Source organism: Hyperoodon ampullatus, assembly GCF_949752795.1.
Source record: "Hyperoodon ampullatus genome assembly, chromosome: 14".
Lineage (NCBI taxonomy): Eukaryota > Metazoa > Chordata > Mammalia > Artiodactyla > Ziphiidae > Hyperoodon > Hyperoodon ampullatus.
In genome coordinates this window covers 23,154,089-23,168,876 of record NC_136927.1, presented here as the reverse complement: position 1 = coordinate 23,168,876, position 14,788 = coordinate 23,154,089, and the positions used below count along the sequence as shown (strand labels likewise).

General features: G+C 40.0%; 1 protein-coding gene across 1 annotated transcript in view; it reads left to right on the top strand.

Moving 5' to 3' along the window:
* MEIOB (meiosis specific with OB-fold) overlaps window positions 1-14,788 on the top strand; it is a 31,406-nt gene that overhangs the window by 15,304 nt on the left and 1,314 nt on the right. Inside the window, exons 6-12 of the mRNA XM_079720236.1 lie at window positions 427-622; window positions 2,746-2,846; window positions 3,762-3,814; window positions 3,902-3,997; window positions 8,244-8,345; window positions 9,814-9,967; window positions 11,737-11,920. Of these exons, the coding sequence (XP_079576362.1) occupies window positions 427-622; window positions 2,746-2,846; window positions 3,762-3,814; window positions 3,902-3,997; window positions 8,244-8,345; window positions 9,814-9,967; window positions 11,737-11,920 (886 nt within the window). The remainder of the gene's footprint in view (window positions 1-426; window positions 623-2,745; window positions 2,847-3,761; window positions 3,815-3,901; window positions 3,998-8,243; window positions 8,346-9,813; window positions 9,968-11,736; window positions 11,921-14,788) is intronic.

Below are 14,788 nucleotides of genomic sequence, written 5' to 3'. Positions count from 1 at the left end.
ATATTGTGCATCTGTTCCTACAGAGCACCACAGAGGTAAGGGAAGCACAGAGGCAGGGCAGTCAGTGTCATAGAGGTGGAAATCACCCTCCCCCCCCCACACACAATGTTTTAGAGTGCTTTTACACCTTTTTTTTTTACAGAGAAAGAAACTGAAACTCAGTATTGTGCAAGATCAGACTATTAGTGTGCTTAAAACTCAGACACAGTTGGTCTTTAAAACATTTTCTTAATGAAAATACATTTTAGACAAAAAATATTTTACAAAGCTTTTCAGTGTTTCTAAGAGTGAAAAGTATAAATCTTCTTAATATAATTTTTAAAATATAGTTTAAGTTACAACCAAAGTTTAACTGTGAACTTTGAAGTATTTTTCTATTAGAAAATCATTTGATATTAACTTTTGGTGTGTGTTTTTACAATTTAGCGATTATAAACTGTTGCTCAGTGAGAATCACTCAATGGTAAAAGTTTGTTCCAGTTATGAAGTGGATGCCAAGCTACTTTCTTTGATATACTTACCTGTTAAAGAGTCTTGTGATTATTATTCATTGGGTGACATTGTTGCAAACGGACACAGTCTTGATGGGAGAATTATTAATGTCCTTGCAGCTGTGAGGTCGGTAAGTTAAAACCCCAACAAAGCCAAGTTCAATTTGGTGGGGGGAGTTCTATCATTTTATTTGTGTTTGGAAAGTAATAATCAACTGGAGTAAAATTTCCTCTGTATCTTGATCCATCTTCCGTTGAATTTAGAAAATAACACTTCTCATTAAAGGGAAAGCAGCATTTTACCTGTGAATGAGTAGCAAAATAAAATTGTATTTGAATGTTAAATGCAGTACACAGTCATAAATGATCCGCTAACTATATGAGAGCTTTTCATACTTGAGTTAAACAAAAGGCACAAATAGAAAGGGTAAGTTCATTGACTTTAAGATCTCGAGGAAGTTCTTTGAAGGGGCTTAAGTTTAATAAATCAAGGAATCAATTCAGTGCGTGTTCTCAGAGCTGTCCTGAGTTGGGGGAGAGAGCGAGAAACCCACGGTGCTGCAGTAGGGGCCCTGTGAGGTAATGCATAGCATCAGGTGCTGAAAAGCAGGGCAGAACGACACCCCATGGGGTGCCGGGGAATGTCTCACCATCCTTTGCATCCACATCTCCCTCTTACCCAATTATTGCAGCAAGTTTTGAACTCCATTGGACAGACTAGAATCACTTGGCAGGGAGCAAATTTTCACAAAATAAAGTACATAGATAAAGGGGCAAGAACAATTTCTCAATATACAGAATGACGATAAGCAGAAGACAAAAAAACGGGAAATAGATTTGGGTACTTATAGTTAATGTTGTAAGTAATTGCTAATTGCGTTTCCATATTAAATGACTGAGTGTCGACTATCCCCATGACAGGCCAACAGAGGCCTGCCTGCGTTGTTCCCCAGCCCAGCCCAGCCCAGCACAGCACAGTGCCTGCCACACAGTGAGCACTCAGTATCATTCAAGATGGAGGAATAAACACCCGATATGACAGTCTTGAAAAATGGGAAAAATTCCTTTCTGGGCAACTTACTTAAAGGCAGGATATGATCTCTCAATTTCCCTGAAATTCCATATAATGCCATTATATTATAATGTAGTAAGGATTTTCTAAAACTCAGTATGAATGTAAAACCTGCAACAGCTTTTTCCATGTCCCCCTTCCTGCCTCCACCCCTTGAGTCTGGTACCACCTTTCATAGGATTATATTATTTCTTTTATTTTCATGCCTTTTTTCTCCCATTTTGCTTCCATCCCTCTTACATTTCCTTACTTTACGTTTTTATTTAACCTGTTTTCTTCCTTCTCGCCTCTACTTAGGTCTCTTCACTTTAAAACTCCTTTTCATACAGTTTTCTTGCATGCTGTGATATGGTAGGCCTCTCTCATACTCTGGCTGTCCTTTCCTCTGACTTTCTTTCTAGATGCTCTCTTTTGCAGGCAGCTGTGACTCTTTCTTCAGCTCCTTCCCAAGGAGCTCAGCCCTGACAATAGATGCATGGGTGACAGTGGCATAGGGGGCAGCTGACTGTCCATGCTTGGGCTATTGCTGTGTGGCCATCAGAGGTGCTGCTGTTCCATGTGAGAACTCCCTGAGGGCACAGAAGGGCCCCTGAGTTCACCTCTACCTCCATGATCCTCTTACACCACAGTGTGGACTGAATCAAACGGTATATCAAAGCACATTCCCATGTATCCCTCATTCGATTCTCACCACCTTGTCCCTAGGAAGGCAGCAAAGGGGGTATCAATATCCATACCTGGGCTAGCAGGACAAGGACACTGAGGCCCAGAGAGATGAATTCATCCAGTCACATGAACTCCGTGCCAGTCCCTGCGCTAAGCCATGGGGATACATAGATATTGAAAATGTACTTTCTACCCTCACTGAGTCCACATAGATGCCACCCAGGGACTTGTCATGGAGCATTTGTCTGACATGTTGAAAAGATCCCACAGTCTTGACTTAAAGCACACATATCTGTATCTCTCTTCAATCAAAGTGTGTGACTTACAACTTAAATACACCTAGTTCAGAGATAAAAGATGCTGTTAGATCATCAAATATATATTAGTGATTCTAGCTATTTTGATATTTCTAATTTGTTTTTTAAAAAGTAAACATTTGAGTATTTCCATCAACAAATATTTAAGTACCTCTACAACTCTAGGTGAAGAAAAATAATGATTTCTTCAATTTCTAAGGTTGGAGAGCCAAAATACTTTACAACTTCAGACCGAAGAAAAGGCCAGAGGTGTGAAGTTAAACTCTATGATGAAACAGAGTCTTCTTTTGCAATGTTATGGTAACTTCCCACATCTGTTCCAAACTGTGAAATCTGTGCTATTATCACCAAGTCAGACATTTTAATTTCATCAGGAGATGATGGATTTCATATCAGGAGAGGAGTAATGATATAGAAATGATATTTAAAAAATAAACCTTTCTCTTGTATGTTGAGTCATTACAGTCTATGATTACCTTAAAATGAGATCTTTAGTTGGCATGGGATTTCATAGATGGACTCTACTGTAACTTGTTTATTATTGTACTCTGTTTTGTAACAAATCGTCATTTACTAAGTCTCATTGATAAACAACAAGCCAGACCTTCTCTGATTCCTTGGGTGGTACCCTGGAGCCAAGCCATGGAAAGATGGTAGAAAAGCAAGCATTGTCACAGGCTGGGTTCTGTGGGGCTCCCAGTGTGTCAGATGTGGGGCAGGGCTACATCCTGAAGCATCACAGGATATAACATGGTATTGTTTAGACTCCAGATGCCTGGGTACCAAAGAAAGCACTTAATTTGAAACAGGGCTTCAACCTATCAAGTCCCCTGAGCAGTTTATCCATGGTGGGGGCCCTCCCTTAATGGCATGAAAGAGTGACTTCAAAATTTTAAAACTTTTGAGTAGTCACTCAGTTCTAACTAGCCTGGAGTGACCTGAGTGATAGGAAAAGAAGGAATTGAAGGAGCAGACGTTGTTAGAGATGAATGGTGCTGAAAGGAATGATTTTCATAGGTGTTAAATTTTCTGTGAAATAGGCAGTGTAGCCCTGCAAAATGCAGGAGAAGCCAAAATCCTTAACTGTGCCTTGGACCGTATGGGGGATTATTAACCTCATCCATTAAGACATCCTTTTTCTGGTAAATAATGTGGTCACTGCCAGTTTTTTTCTAATGTATTTGATTTTTATCACTTCTTTTTTAACACATGCAGTTGGGATAATGAATCTATTCTACTTGCACAGAGCTGGGTGCCACGAGAAACAGGTATCATACTTCAACGATTGTGTTCAGTATTTGTCATTTTTTTATCCCCCTGTGTAATAATTTTAAAATGGCTTTTTTCCCAAACAGTAATATTTGCCTCAGATGTAAGAATAAGTTTTGACAAATTTCGGAACTGCATGACAGCAACTGTAATCTCAAAAACCATTATTACAACTAATCCAGGTAAAAAGCTATCTGAAATTTTTTATCCCTTTGGAAATGACTACATCATGTATTACAGTATTTGTGCAGTGTGTTTAAGAATGAAGCTTGGATTTCATTTGAATTAAAAGTGAAAAACTGCTTCATATGACTTTGAAAAACTTACAATGAGCTATATCTTTGATATCTTTACAAAAGAAATGTGAAAAACCAGACTCTTTTTTTTAAAAAATAAATTTATTTATTTTTGGCTGTGTTGGGTCTTCGTTTCTGTGCGAGGGCGTTCTCTAGTTGTGGCAAGCAGGGGCCACTCTTCATCGCGGTGCGTGGGCCTCTCACTGTTGTGGCCTCTCTTGTTGTGGAGCACAGGTTCCAGATGCGCAGGCTCAGTAGTTGTGGCTCATGGGCCCAGTTGCTCCGTGGCATGTGGGATCTTCCCAGACCAGGGCTCGAACCCGTATCCCCTGCATTGGCAGGCAGATTCTCAACCACTGTGCCACCAGGGAAGCCCCAGACTCATTTTTAAAGCATCATCCCTTGTGATGATTTTGAGAGCTCATTGCTATTGATTGGATAACCTAAATTATTGACTATTTAAAAAATAAATTTAATTTTACTACATTCAAGTAACAGCACTAGAGAGTGGAGAACATATATATAGTATCATTAGTTCATAATTGTTAGTGGTTGTTAAAGGGTTTAAAGCTGTTCCAGCATGAAATCAGGGAAGCAGGTTTGGGGAGATGAGGGGTTGGTGCTCTTAAGCATCCTCAGAGTGCTTTGTAGTGCAAATAGAAAGATCAGCCCAACACTGCAGAAGAGTACACAATTCCCAGAAGTGAATAATCCTTCAAAATCTCAAGAAGATATAAATATAGTAGGTATCATTTTAAATATAAGTTCACTCTACTGGTCAATAATGAAGCATTAATAGTGACTGAGAACTATAAAGCAATTTTGTCTTTGACCAAACTTATCAGAATTTTTAAAAGTAAAATTACTATGAGATATGATATAAAATAACAAGACTTTTAAAATATAAGTATGTTGGATCTTGCTCATCTACCGCAGGAATGTTGTCTCCTTAAAAGCAGTATCATGGGAGGTGATACGACACTCATTGATTTGTTCTTGTTGAGCTCTCATCTACTGTGCACATGCTGTATGCTGGGCACTGTTCTGGGTCCAGTGACAAAACACAAATATCTCTCCTGCTCACGGAGCTCACGTCCTAGCAGGGGGGAGACAGAGAATGAACATTAAAGATAACACATCCATGAATTATGAAATGCTTGAGAAGTAAAAGAGGAAGAGGGTCAGGAGGGTCTAGAATGCCACGGTGTGTGTAGGGCAGGTTGCTGTTTACATAGGGTGGTCAGGTAGGCCTCACTGGGAGGGCAACATTTGAGCAAAGATGTTGTGAGGCAGTGAGGGGGTTAACCATGGGAAAAGAGCACACCAGGCAGAGGGACCAGCCAGTGCAAAGGCCCTGAGGCCAGTGTGGCTGGATCTGATAGAGCAGGGCAGGAGGAGGAGTGGAGGTCAGAGAAGAAATGGAGGCGATCGAGAAGGACTTACTGATAAAAGAATGCTGGCTTTTACTTTGTAGGAAAGGGGGAGCAGGGCAGTGACATTATCTAAGTTCTAAAAGGATTGCTCTGGCTTCTTTGTTGTAAATTAGTGGGGACACAACCATGGTCAGTTCTTACCACAGGGCAATAATGTCACTCTTCAATTACTTTTTTTTTCTTTTGAGGAGGGTGCTATGGTTTCTTATTTTTAATATTTTATTAATACTAATAGACTATTTTTAGTATATTTAATAACATCAATGATAGAAAATCTTCATCCTCTAAGGGTAAATTTGGTCTGGGAAAATTTCTAAAAGACAGTTGGATTTGTCTGGTGGAAAAGGTTATCAAGCTTGACAGTACTAATCGTATCGAAACCTCAAGACTAAGTTAATAAGACAGATTTGAAGGATGTTGTGCGTTTGGCTCTGAAAACAGATTCAAAGGGGAAATGTCAAAGTGTTTTGAGCAATGCTAACATCATTAGAATAAATGCCTTATTTCTCAAGGAGACAAATATAAAGGAGAATATGTATAACGGTGTGTGAATTTCACTATGTTTATTTAAATCAGTCTTATTTCTAATTTCCTGGGCTACACATGCCACACAGAAGTTAAGAACATGTAAATGGTTTGAGCTTTCATCCTAGCCAGCATGTCCAGGCTTTCTGCCCTGAGAGAGTTCATCAGATGGGGAAGGAAGAATTTCTGTCCCCCCACAGACAGTCTGGGATGACCCTGTTGTCCTTAGAGCTCTTGGCAGCAGTGCCTACACCCCACCCTTCCTACCAGCTTCTGTCCCAGGATGCTCATTAATTTACAGATATTTAGTGAATGCCTTTTATTTGCCAACTACTGAGGTAACTTTAACACTTTCTGGAACAAGGAAGTACATGAGTGGATGGGTGCTCAGATGGATGGAAGGATAGTCACTATAATTGAAGTACAGAAATGAAAAGGCAAAACCCCTGTCTGGGATTCCAGTCTAGTTCTGAGAAAGAACCAACAGTGATAAGACTTGTGGTACAACAGGACGAGGAGGAAGAAACCCTGACTCTGTCCAGGGGAGTCAGGGGGTCCAAGCATTGGCAGGACGGTTTGCAGAATGTTGGAGATGGTGAGGGAGGGCTGAAGACAAGCAGGTGTTAGAGGTTGGGGCTTGGAGTTGAAGGGTGTCAGAGTTAGAGAGCCCTCTTCAAAATCAGATTCGTGCCTTCTGACACATTATCTCACTATTCCTGAGGATACTCATGTCCCAAATTGAGGAGCAAGTTTTTTGTCTTTTTAAGTATTTTATTTATTTATTTGGCTGCTTCGGGTCTTCATTGTGGCATGTGGGGTCTTTAGTTGCAGCACGCAAGCTTCTTTCTAGTTGTGGCGCATAGCTCCACAGCACACAAGCTCTCTAGTTGTGGCACACAGACTCTAGTTGTGGTGCACGGGCTCCAGAGCACACAGGCAGGCTTCTCTCCAGTTGTGTTGTGTGGGCTCTAGAGCACTTGGGCTCAGTAGCTGTGGTGCATGGGCTTAGTTGCCCCGTGGCATGTGGGATCTTAGTTCCCTGACCCAGGGATCAAACCCACATCCCCTGCATTGGAAGGCGGATCCTTAACCACTGGACCACCAAGGAAGTCCTGAGGAGCAAGGTTTTGTTTTTTTTTTAAATTATAGGAATCTTCTTTAAAATTTATTTATTTATTTATTTATTTTTGTCTGCATTGGGCTTTCTGTAGTTGTGGCTAGCGGGGGGCTACTCTTTGTTGTGGTGCACAGGCTTCTCATTGCGGTGGCTTCTCTTCTTGTGGAGCATGGGCTCTAGGCACATGGGCTTCAGTAGCTGTGGCACGTGGGCTCAGTAGTTGTGGCTCATGGACCCCAGAGAGCAGGCTCAGTAGTTGTGGCACACGGTCTTAGATGCTCTGCGGCATGTGGGATCTTCCCAGACCAGGGATCGAACCCGTGTCCCCTGCATTGGCAGGCAGATTCTTAACCACTGCACTGCCAGGCAAGTCTGGAGCAAGCTTTTTATTTTTTTTATTTTTATTTATTTATTTATTTATTTATTTATTTGCGGTACGCGGGCCTCTCACTGTTGTGGTCTCTCCCGTTGCGGAGCACAGGCTCCGGACGCGCAGGCTCAGCAGCCATGGCTCATGGGCCCAGCCGCTCCGTAGCCAGCATGTGGGATCTTCCCGGACCGGGGCACGAACCCGTGTCCCCTGCATCAGCAGGCAGACTCTCAACCACTGCGCCACCAGGGAAGCCCCTGGAGCAAGCTTTTTAAACAACCTTAAAAAAATTTTTTTCTGACTAGAAAAGAAATACATACAAAATTCAAAAAATACATAAAAGCATAAAAAGGAAAAGAAAGATCAGCTGTAAATTCACCATCTCATAAGAGAAAATCATTTCTTTGGTACATATTCTTCCAGGTAATTTTGCTCATGTATCTTTTTTAAAATGAAAGGGAATTGTATGACAATGTTTTGTAAGCTGCTCTTTAAACTCATGATATCTGGTGTACATCTCTCTGCGTTAATGGAGCACCCCATCACATTGTTAATGGCTTTGTAATATTGTGTTTGATTGTATCTTATACGTCTTCACTTTTTACTGTTAAAAATAATTTTGGATCATTTACAGTGATTTAAAAAATAATCAGTTTGCTGTTTACTTATTATGCATTTTCAATTAAGATACACCAGAAGCTAACATCCTATTGAATTTTATAAGAGAAAATAAAGAAACGAATCCTCTGGATGATGAAATTGACAGTTATTTGAAAGAATCCACAAATTGTAAGTGACCTTTAAATATTATTTGAATTTTTAAAAGGCCAGAATTTGGGCCTATAAAGTTACTTAGTAAAAGATATTGTATTCTTATTATGTAACTGCTACACTTCCACTTTTTATTTATTTATTTATTTATTTTTGGCTGTGTTGGGTCTTCGTTTCTGTGAGAGGGCTTTCTCCAGTTGTGGTGAGCAGGGGCCACTCTTCATCGCGGTGCGCGGGCCTCTTACTGTCGCGGCCTCTCCCGTACCGGAGCACAGGCTCCAGACGCGCAGGCTCAGTAGTTGTGGCTCACGGGCTTAGTTGCTCCACGGCATGTGGGATCTTCCCAGACCAGGGCTCAAACCCGTGTTCCCTGCATTGGCAGGCAGATTCTTAACCACTGCGCCACCCAGGGAAGCCCTATACTTCCACTTTTAAAAAGGTAGTTTAAAACTTTTGGAGGCTTATATAACCTTTTGCCAATCTGATGAGAGCTATGACCCTTTCCCCAGAAAAGTAGCTGTACCCACACATAGAATTTTGCATAAAATGTCATGTGTTCACAGACCCCAGACTGAAGCTTGACTTTAAAAGGGATGCTGGGACTTCCCTGGCAGGCCAGTGGTTAAGACTCCACGCTTCCAAAGCAGGGGCCGTGAGTTCTATCTCTGGTTGGGGAGCTAAGATCCCACATGCCTCGTGGTGTGGCCAAAAAAAAAAAAGGGATGTGGTTTGTTTCCGTCTGTGGCTTATGCTTAGACCCTCAGGAGAATGGAGAAAAGCAGAGGGAAGACTTCAATCATTCCCTGAAGGCATGTTCTTGTAACTTCATCCTAGGAGGTGAAATACTTCCTAATAATTCCTCTCGAGAGAGTAACAATTGAATTAAGCATGAAATAAATTATTCTGCAAGTCACATTAACTTGTAAAAGAATAACTTTGTTACGCTTTCCTGGGGGATATTTAACATGTTTCCTTTCTTTTTGTTTTTTTTTGTTTTGTTTTGTTCTGTTTTGTTTTTCGGCTGTGTGGCATGGCTTGTGGGGAACTAAGCCATGCGGTGCAGCCAAAAATAAATAAATGAATAAATAAATATAGTCTCTTCACCATTTAAAAAATTGAGTTGACTTGTCTTTTTCTTATTGATTTTTAAGAACCCTTTAGATATTCTGGATATGAATCCTTTATCTCCTTATAGATTGCTAGCATCTCCCACTCTATGGCTTGCCTTTTCATTCTTTTAATGGAATCTTCTGATGATCAGAAATTATTCATTTTAATAAAGACTAATTTCTCATTCTTTTCTTTTTTTGCTTTTATGGCCTTTTATATAATCAGTTTTAATATATCATATATAATAATTTTTCTATTACATAACTTAAGCTACTACATATTCTCATTTGAGCTTTGTAGCTTTTCTATTTGGATATAATCCTTTGGAGTTCTTAGAATATATTTAGAACTTCCATGACTTTTCTTTCTTTTTTAGTAAATACAATAGTTGATGTCTATACAGTTGAACAATTAAAGGTAAAAGCTTTGAAGAATGAAGGAAAAGCTGATCCTATCTATGGAATTCTTTATGCTTACATTTCTACACTGAACATTGATGATGAAACTACAAAAGTAGTTCGAAATAGATGGTAAGCAACCAAATTACTTTTAGAAAGTTCGTTCTTGTAAGAAATAAAAACAGTTATTGTTAATAAATTTTAAACTCTATAAAAGTTAAGCTATTCTTTGACGTAATAGTGGTTATGCATTTGAATAGTGGTTATGCATTATGCATAAGTGGTTATGCAATTGACAAACTATTTAGATTCAAAATTATAATTGCCTTTTAAAGCAAAATTTAATTTACTGTGTTTCAGCAACCCTAAAATAGAAAGATATAATAATGTCGAAACTTTTAACTGGGATGAGAAACTATTGTTTTATGACAATTCGAAAATTATTTTGGTGACCACATCCTATAGCAATACAAGTAATAGCATTTTAATAAATTATTTTAACTGTATGAAGAATATGATTTCCAACCTCTCCTAGGTCAAAGTTAGTATCTACTTGCATAGAAAAGTAAACCCAAGTAGATTTAATAATCTTAGCCAAAAAATGCTTGGCAAGAAAATTCTAAGAAAAAAAAATTCTAAAATGTTATTGTGAAAGCCTCCCTATGGATTTGTAATTGACATTTTTATTGACATAGTTCTAGATTCACATGGCACTGCAAGAAATAATATATAAACTGTACACTTTGTCCAGTTTCCCCCAATGGTAACATTTTGCAAAACTGTAGTATCACATCATAGACAGTAATGACATTAATTAAATCCACTGATCTTATTCAGATTTCCCCAGATTAATATGCATCGTGTGTGTGTGTGTGTGTGAAATTTCATATAGTTTTATCATGTATGAAATGATAAACCACCACAATCAAGAAATTGACCTATGGATTTTTAAAACATTGTATGATTTGGTGTTAAAGTTGAAAAAAACTAATGTAGAGGCTGTTGTGTAAGGCAGGTATTTATTTTTTGAAAAATATTTTTCAAAAATTAAAAGAAATGTTATTGTCTCCCTTATTTTTCCTACATCTTTAATATTGATATCTGAGGAAAAGTATCTAAAATTTAATTCAAAAGTGATCTGTGGCTTACAAGAAACCAGTATCTTCAGATCATTCCCTCTGCTTGAGAAATTTGAATGTCTTCCTATTCAAATTGGCAAAGTAATGACTGCTTCAAAAATATAGAAGAGCATGGAATTACCCCTTAAAGAGAGGAGAATGTGTCACTAGCAGTACTAGCAGCATTTAGAGTGTGAACCTCCCCAACCCTCAGGTTATTCTGTGGATGTACAGAGGACTTAGTACAGGACCAAGTGAGCATTCATGGAACCCAGGCTTTCTAGGCACAAGACAGGATTCCTGCCCTCAAACTCTGAGCCAGGAGATAAACAAACATACCTGCAATAACATGGAATAGGATGTGATAGGGTGTAAGTCCGTGCTGAAGTGTAAGTTGTGCAGCTGTTCAGAGAAGGGAGGGGGTGGGGCTGGGGTGCAAGTGAGGAAGGCCCCAGTGGGGGAGTGATCCTGGGCAAGAACCCCAGCATGGGGGAAGGTAGGAGGCAGAACTGTGAGAGGACTGGCTTGTCCCAGTTTCTGAAGCAGGAATACTGAAAATGAGGTTGACTGCATAGAAAGCATGTTGTATTGCTGTGCATTGTTCCTTGTTATTTTGTAGGTCTGCTTTGTACCCTGCTCAGTGCTGAGCACTCTGTAATTACTTACTCTGTAAATATTCCAGGTGCTGACTTAGGCTAAAAGTCTAAGTGATAATTCTTCTGCTAGAGATCAGATTTGTCACTTAGGGCCTTCACATTCTATCTTGTCTTTGTTTCTTTTCAGTTCAGGCTGTGGTTACATTGTAAATGAAGCATCCAGCACCTGTACAACTTGCAACAAAGATTCTTCAGAATTTAAATCAGTTTTTCGCAGCTTCTATATGCTAATTGATCTTACTGATCACACAGGTACCCTCCATTCCTGTAGTCTCACAGGAAGTGTTGCTGAGGAGACTTTGGGCTTCACGGTAAATAATAAAAAGGAAAAGATGTTTAGAAATACTTCCAAATTGAACTCGCTCCTCCAAACATATAGGTTATTTTGGTGAACATTTGATAGAAATTAATTCATTAATAAAGAGGTCTGGGAAAAATCAATCTTGACTTAAACACACATTGTTTTAATGAACAAATAATTACATTTGCATATTAAAATCCTAGCTAACATTAACTGTTAGGAATAACAAGAGAGGTCCTTGGTGACAGTGGAGAATAAACATGACATTTTATATAGTCACATAACAATGGGCAAAACAACACCTTGGAGACACTGAGCAGGGTCCTCTGTGAGGAGGGTTTGGCAGTATTTCACCTACCCAGGTGTATAAGGTCAGCCACGAACTCTTCCTCAGTCTGCCCCATAGCACAGCAGCAGAGATTAGCTTGTGTGCTTGATGTTAGGTTTGATGTTTTTTAGTGTTAGAACCCACTCATGAAGTTTACCATTAAGCCTCAGTGGTTTCCACTTTGTTAAGGGGGGCTTTCTGTGCCGAGCCACCTGGCTGGCTTCAGACATTCAGTTTAGAGCCTTTCTATCTAGCCTTATCTCCTCCATCAAGAGAATTGACCTGTAATTACTATGGATAAATTCCATTTCCAGTGAGCAAATTTGTTTTACATTATTGTCAAGATGAGTTATCTATATATTCTTTGGAAATATTTAATTTTTTTATCCAGGTAAATGAGTTTCTTGCAATGACGGATGAACAGAAAACAGCATTAAAGTGGCAGTTTCTTTTGGAAAGAAGCAAAATTTATTTAAAAGTTAGTGCATTTTATAGTACTATATTATTCTTTTTAAAAAAATATTTATTTATTTATTTATTTGGTTGCGCCGGGTTTTAGTTGTGGCAGGCAGGCTCCTTAGTTGTGGCGTGCGAACTCTTAGTTGTGGCATGCATGTGAGATCTAGTTCCCTGACCAGGGATTGAACCCGGGCCCCCTGCACTGGGAGTGCGGGCTCTTAACAACTGTGCCACCAGGGAAGTCCCAGTACTGTTATTCTATATGTTCAAGCAATAAGAAAATCCTGGAGTATGACATAATAAATTAGGGAATTTGTTATTTTTTTAATAAATTTATTTATTTTTATTTATTTTTGGCTGCATTGGGTCTTCGTTGCTGTGTGCAGGCTTTCTCTATTTGCAGCGAGCGGGGGCTACTCTTTGTTGCAGTGCACGGGATTCTCATTGCGGTGGCTTCTCTTGTTGCAGAGCACGGGGTCTAGGCATGCGGGCTTCGGTAGTTGTGGCACGTGGGCTCAGTAGTTGTGGCACACGGGCTTAGTTGCTCCGTGGCATGTGGGATCCTCCCGGACCAGGGCTCGAACCCATGTCCCCTGCACTGTCAGGCAGATTCTTTTTTTTTTTTTTTTTTGCAGTACGCGGGCCTCTCACTGCTGCGGCCTCTCCCGTTGCGGAGCACAGGCTCCGGACGCGCAGGCTCAGCGGCCATGGCTCACGGGCCCAGCTGCTCTGCGGCATGTGGGATCTTCCCGGACCAGGGCACGAACCCGTGTCCCCTGCATCGGCAGGCGGACTCTCAACCACTGCTCCACCAGGGAAGCCCTGTCAGGCAGATTCTTAACCACTGCGCCACCAGGGAAGCTCAGGAACTTGTTATTTTTAATAATGCCCAGTTCCCAGATGTGCAGAAGGATTTGGCTACCATAGAAATAGTGGAAGTAATCAGCTTTTTTCATATAGTATAAAGAAGTTACAAATGATATAAAATAAAAAGACCAACAAAGAAAATATTAACTCCATTAATGTTAACTCCAAGGCTAGGAACTGGGCTTTAGAGTCAAAGCTGGGTCCCCCCTGCCCCCATGTACGATGCTCCTCACTTCAGTGAGCAGTATTCAATAGCAAGTTAAATGCTGCAGTGAGACAGACTTGGGTTTGACTCCCAGTCCCACCATTCCTCAGCCTGTGTGACCCTGGGGAGGTTAATTAACTTCTCTAAGCCTCTAAAATTCTGTGCTCCTACAACTCTGATCAGAGCAGACCCCCGCAGCAGTAGCAACACTTCAGTGTTGGAAGGCCACAGAACCTTAGTGTTAAAAGTGTAAAATGGGCAGTGGGACAAACTCCCCTTGTTTTGCAAATGAGGAAAATAGGACCAAGAAATGTTGCTTCTTGCCCCAGGTCACAGGTGAGATAGGGCTACAGTCTACAATATTTCAGATGTTTCCTCTTTTACACTCTTAAAATTTTTTGAGCTCTTAAGTGAGTTATATCTGTCAATATTTATTGTACTAGAACTTAACACTGAGAAAAATTTTAAATGTATTCATGAGCACACATTCTTTTAGCAGTTAGAACAATGATATCATCTCATGTCATGTAGCCTCTCGAAAACTACAGTGCACTCTGGTGAAAGAATGAGAGTAAGAAAGGCAAAGAGCATTTTCGTATTATTATGAAGATAGCTTTGATCTCATGGATACCCTGAAAGAGTCTTTGAGAACACTGGGTCTGCTCCATCTCAGCCTCATAAGCAGGTTTTCCCATTTTCCTGTGGCTTCCTTTCCTTGCAGCCTCAAGCATATCTGAATAGATTGCAGACATGGAGTCACCAATGGCCTCAACAATATTTCTAGGACCTCAGTTTGAGGCCTCTTCGTTACTAGGCCAAAGGGGGAAAATTACAGTAATATACTGCATCTCTTCCACCATTTGCATGAATCTACCTAAATACTGTACTGTCTATTCCCAAATCAGCATATACTCAGATCCTTGTCCAACTTTGTGGTTTCCCTCCAAACAGGAGGTACCAGTTGCTCTGAGTTTGATCAATTTAAATTCATAGTAACTTATTTATAGTTTCCCAAACTT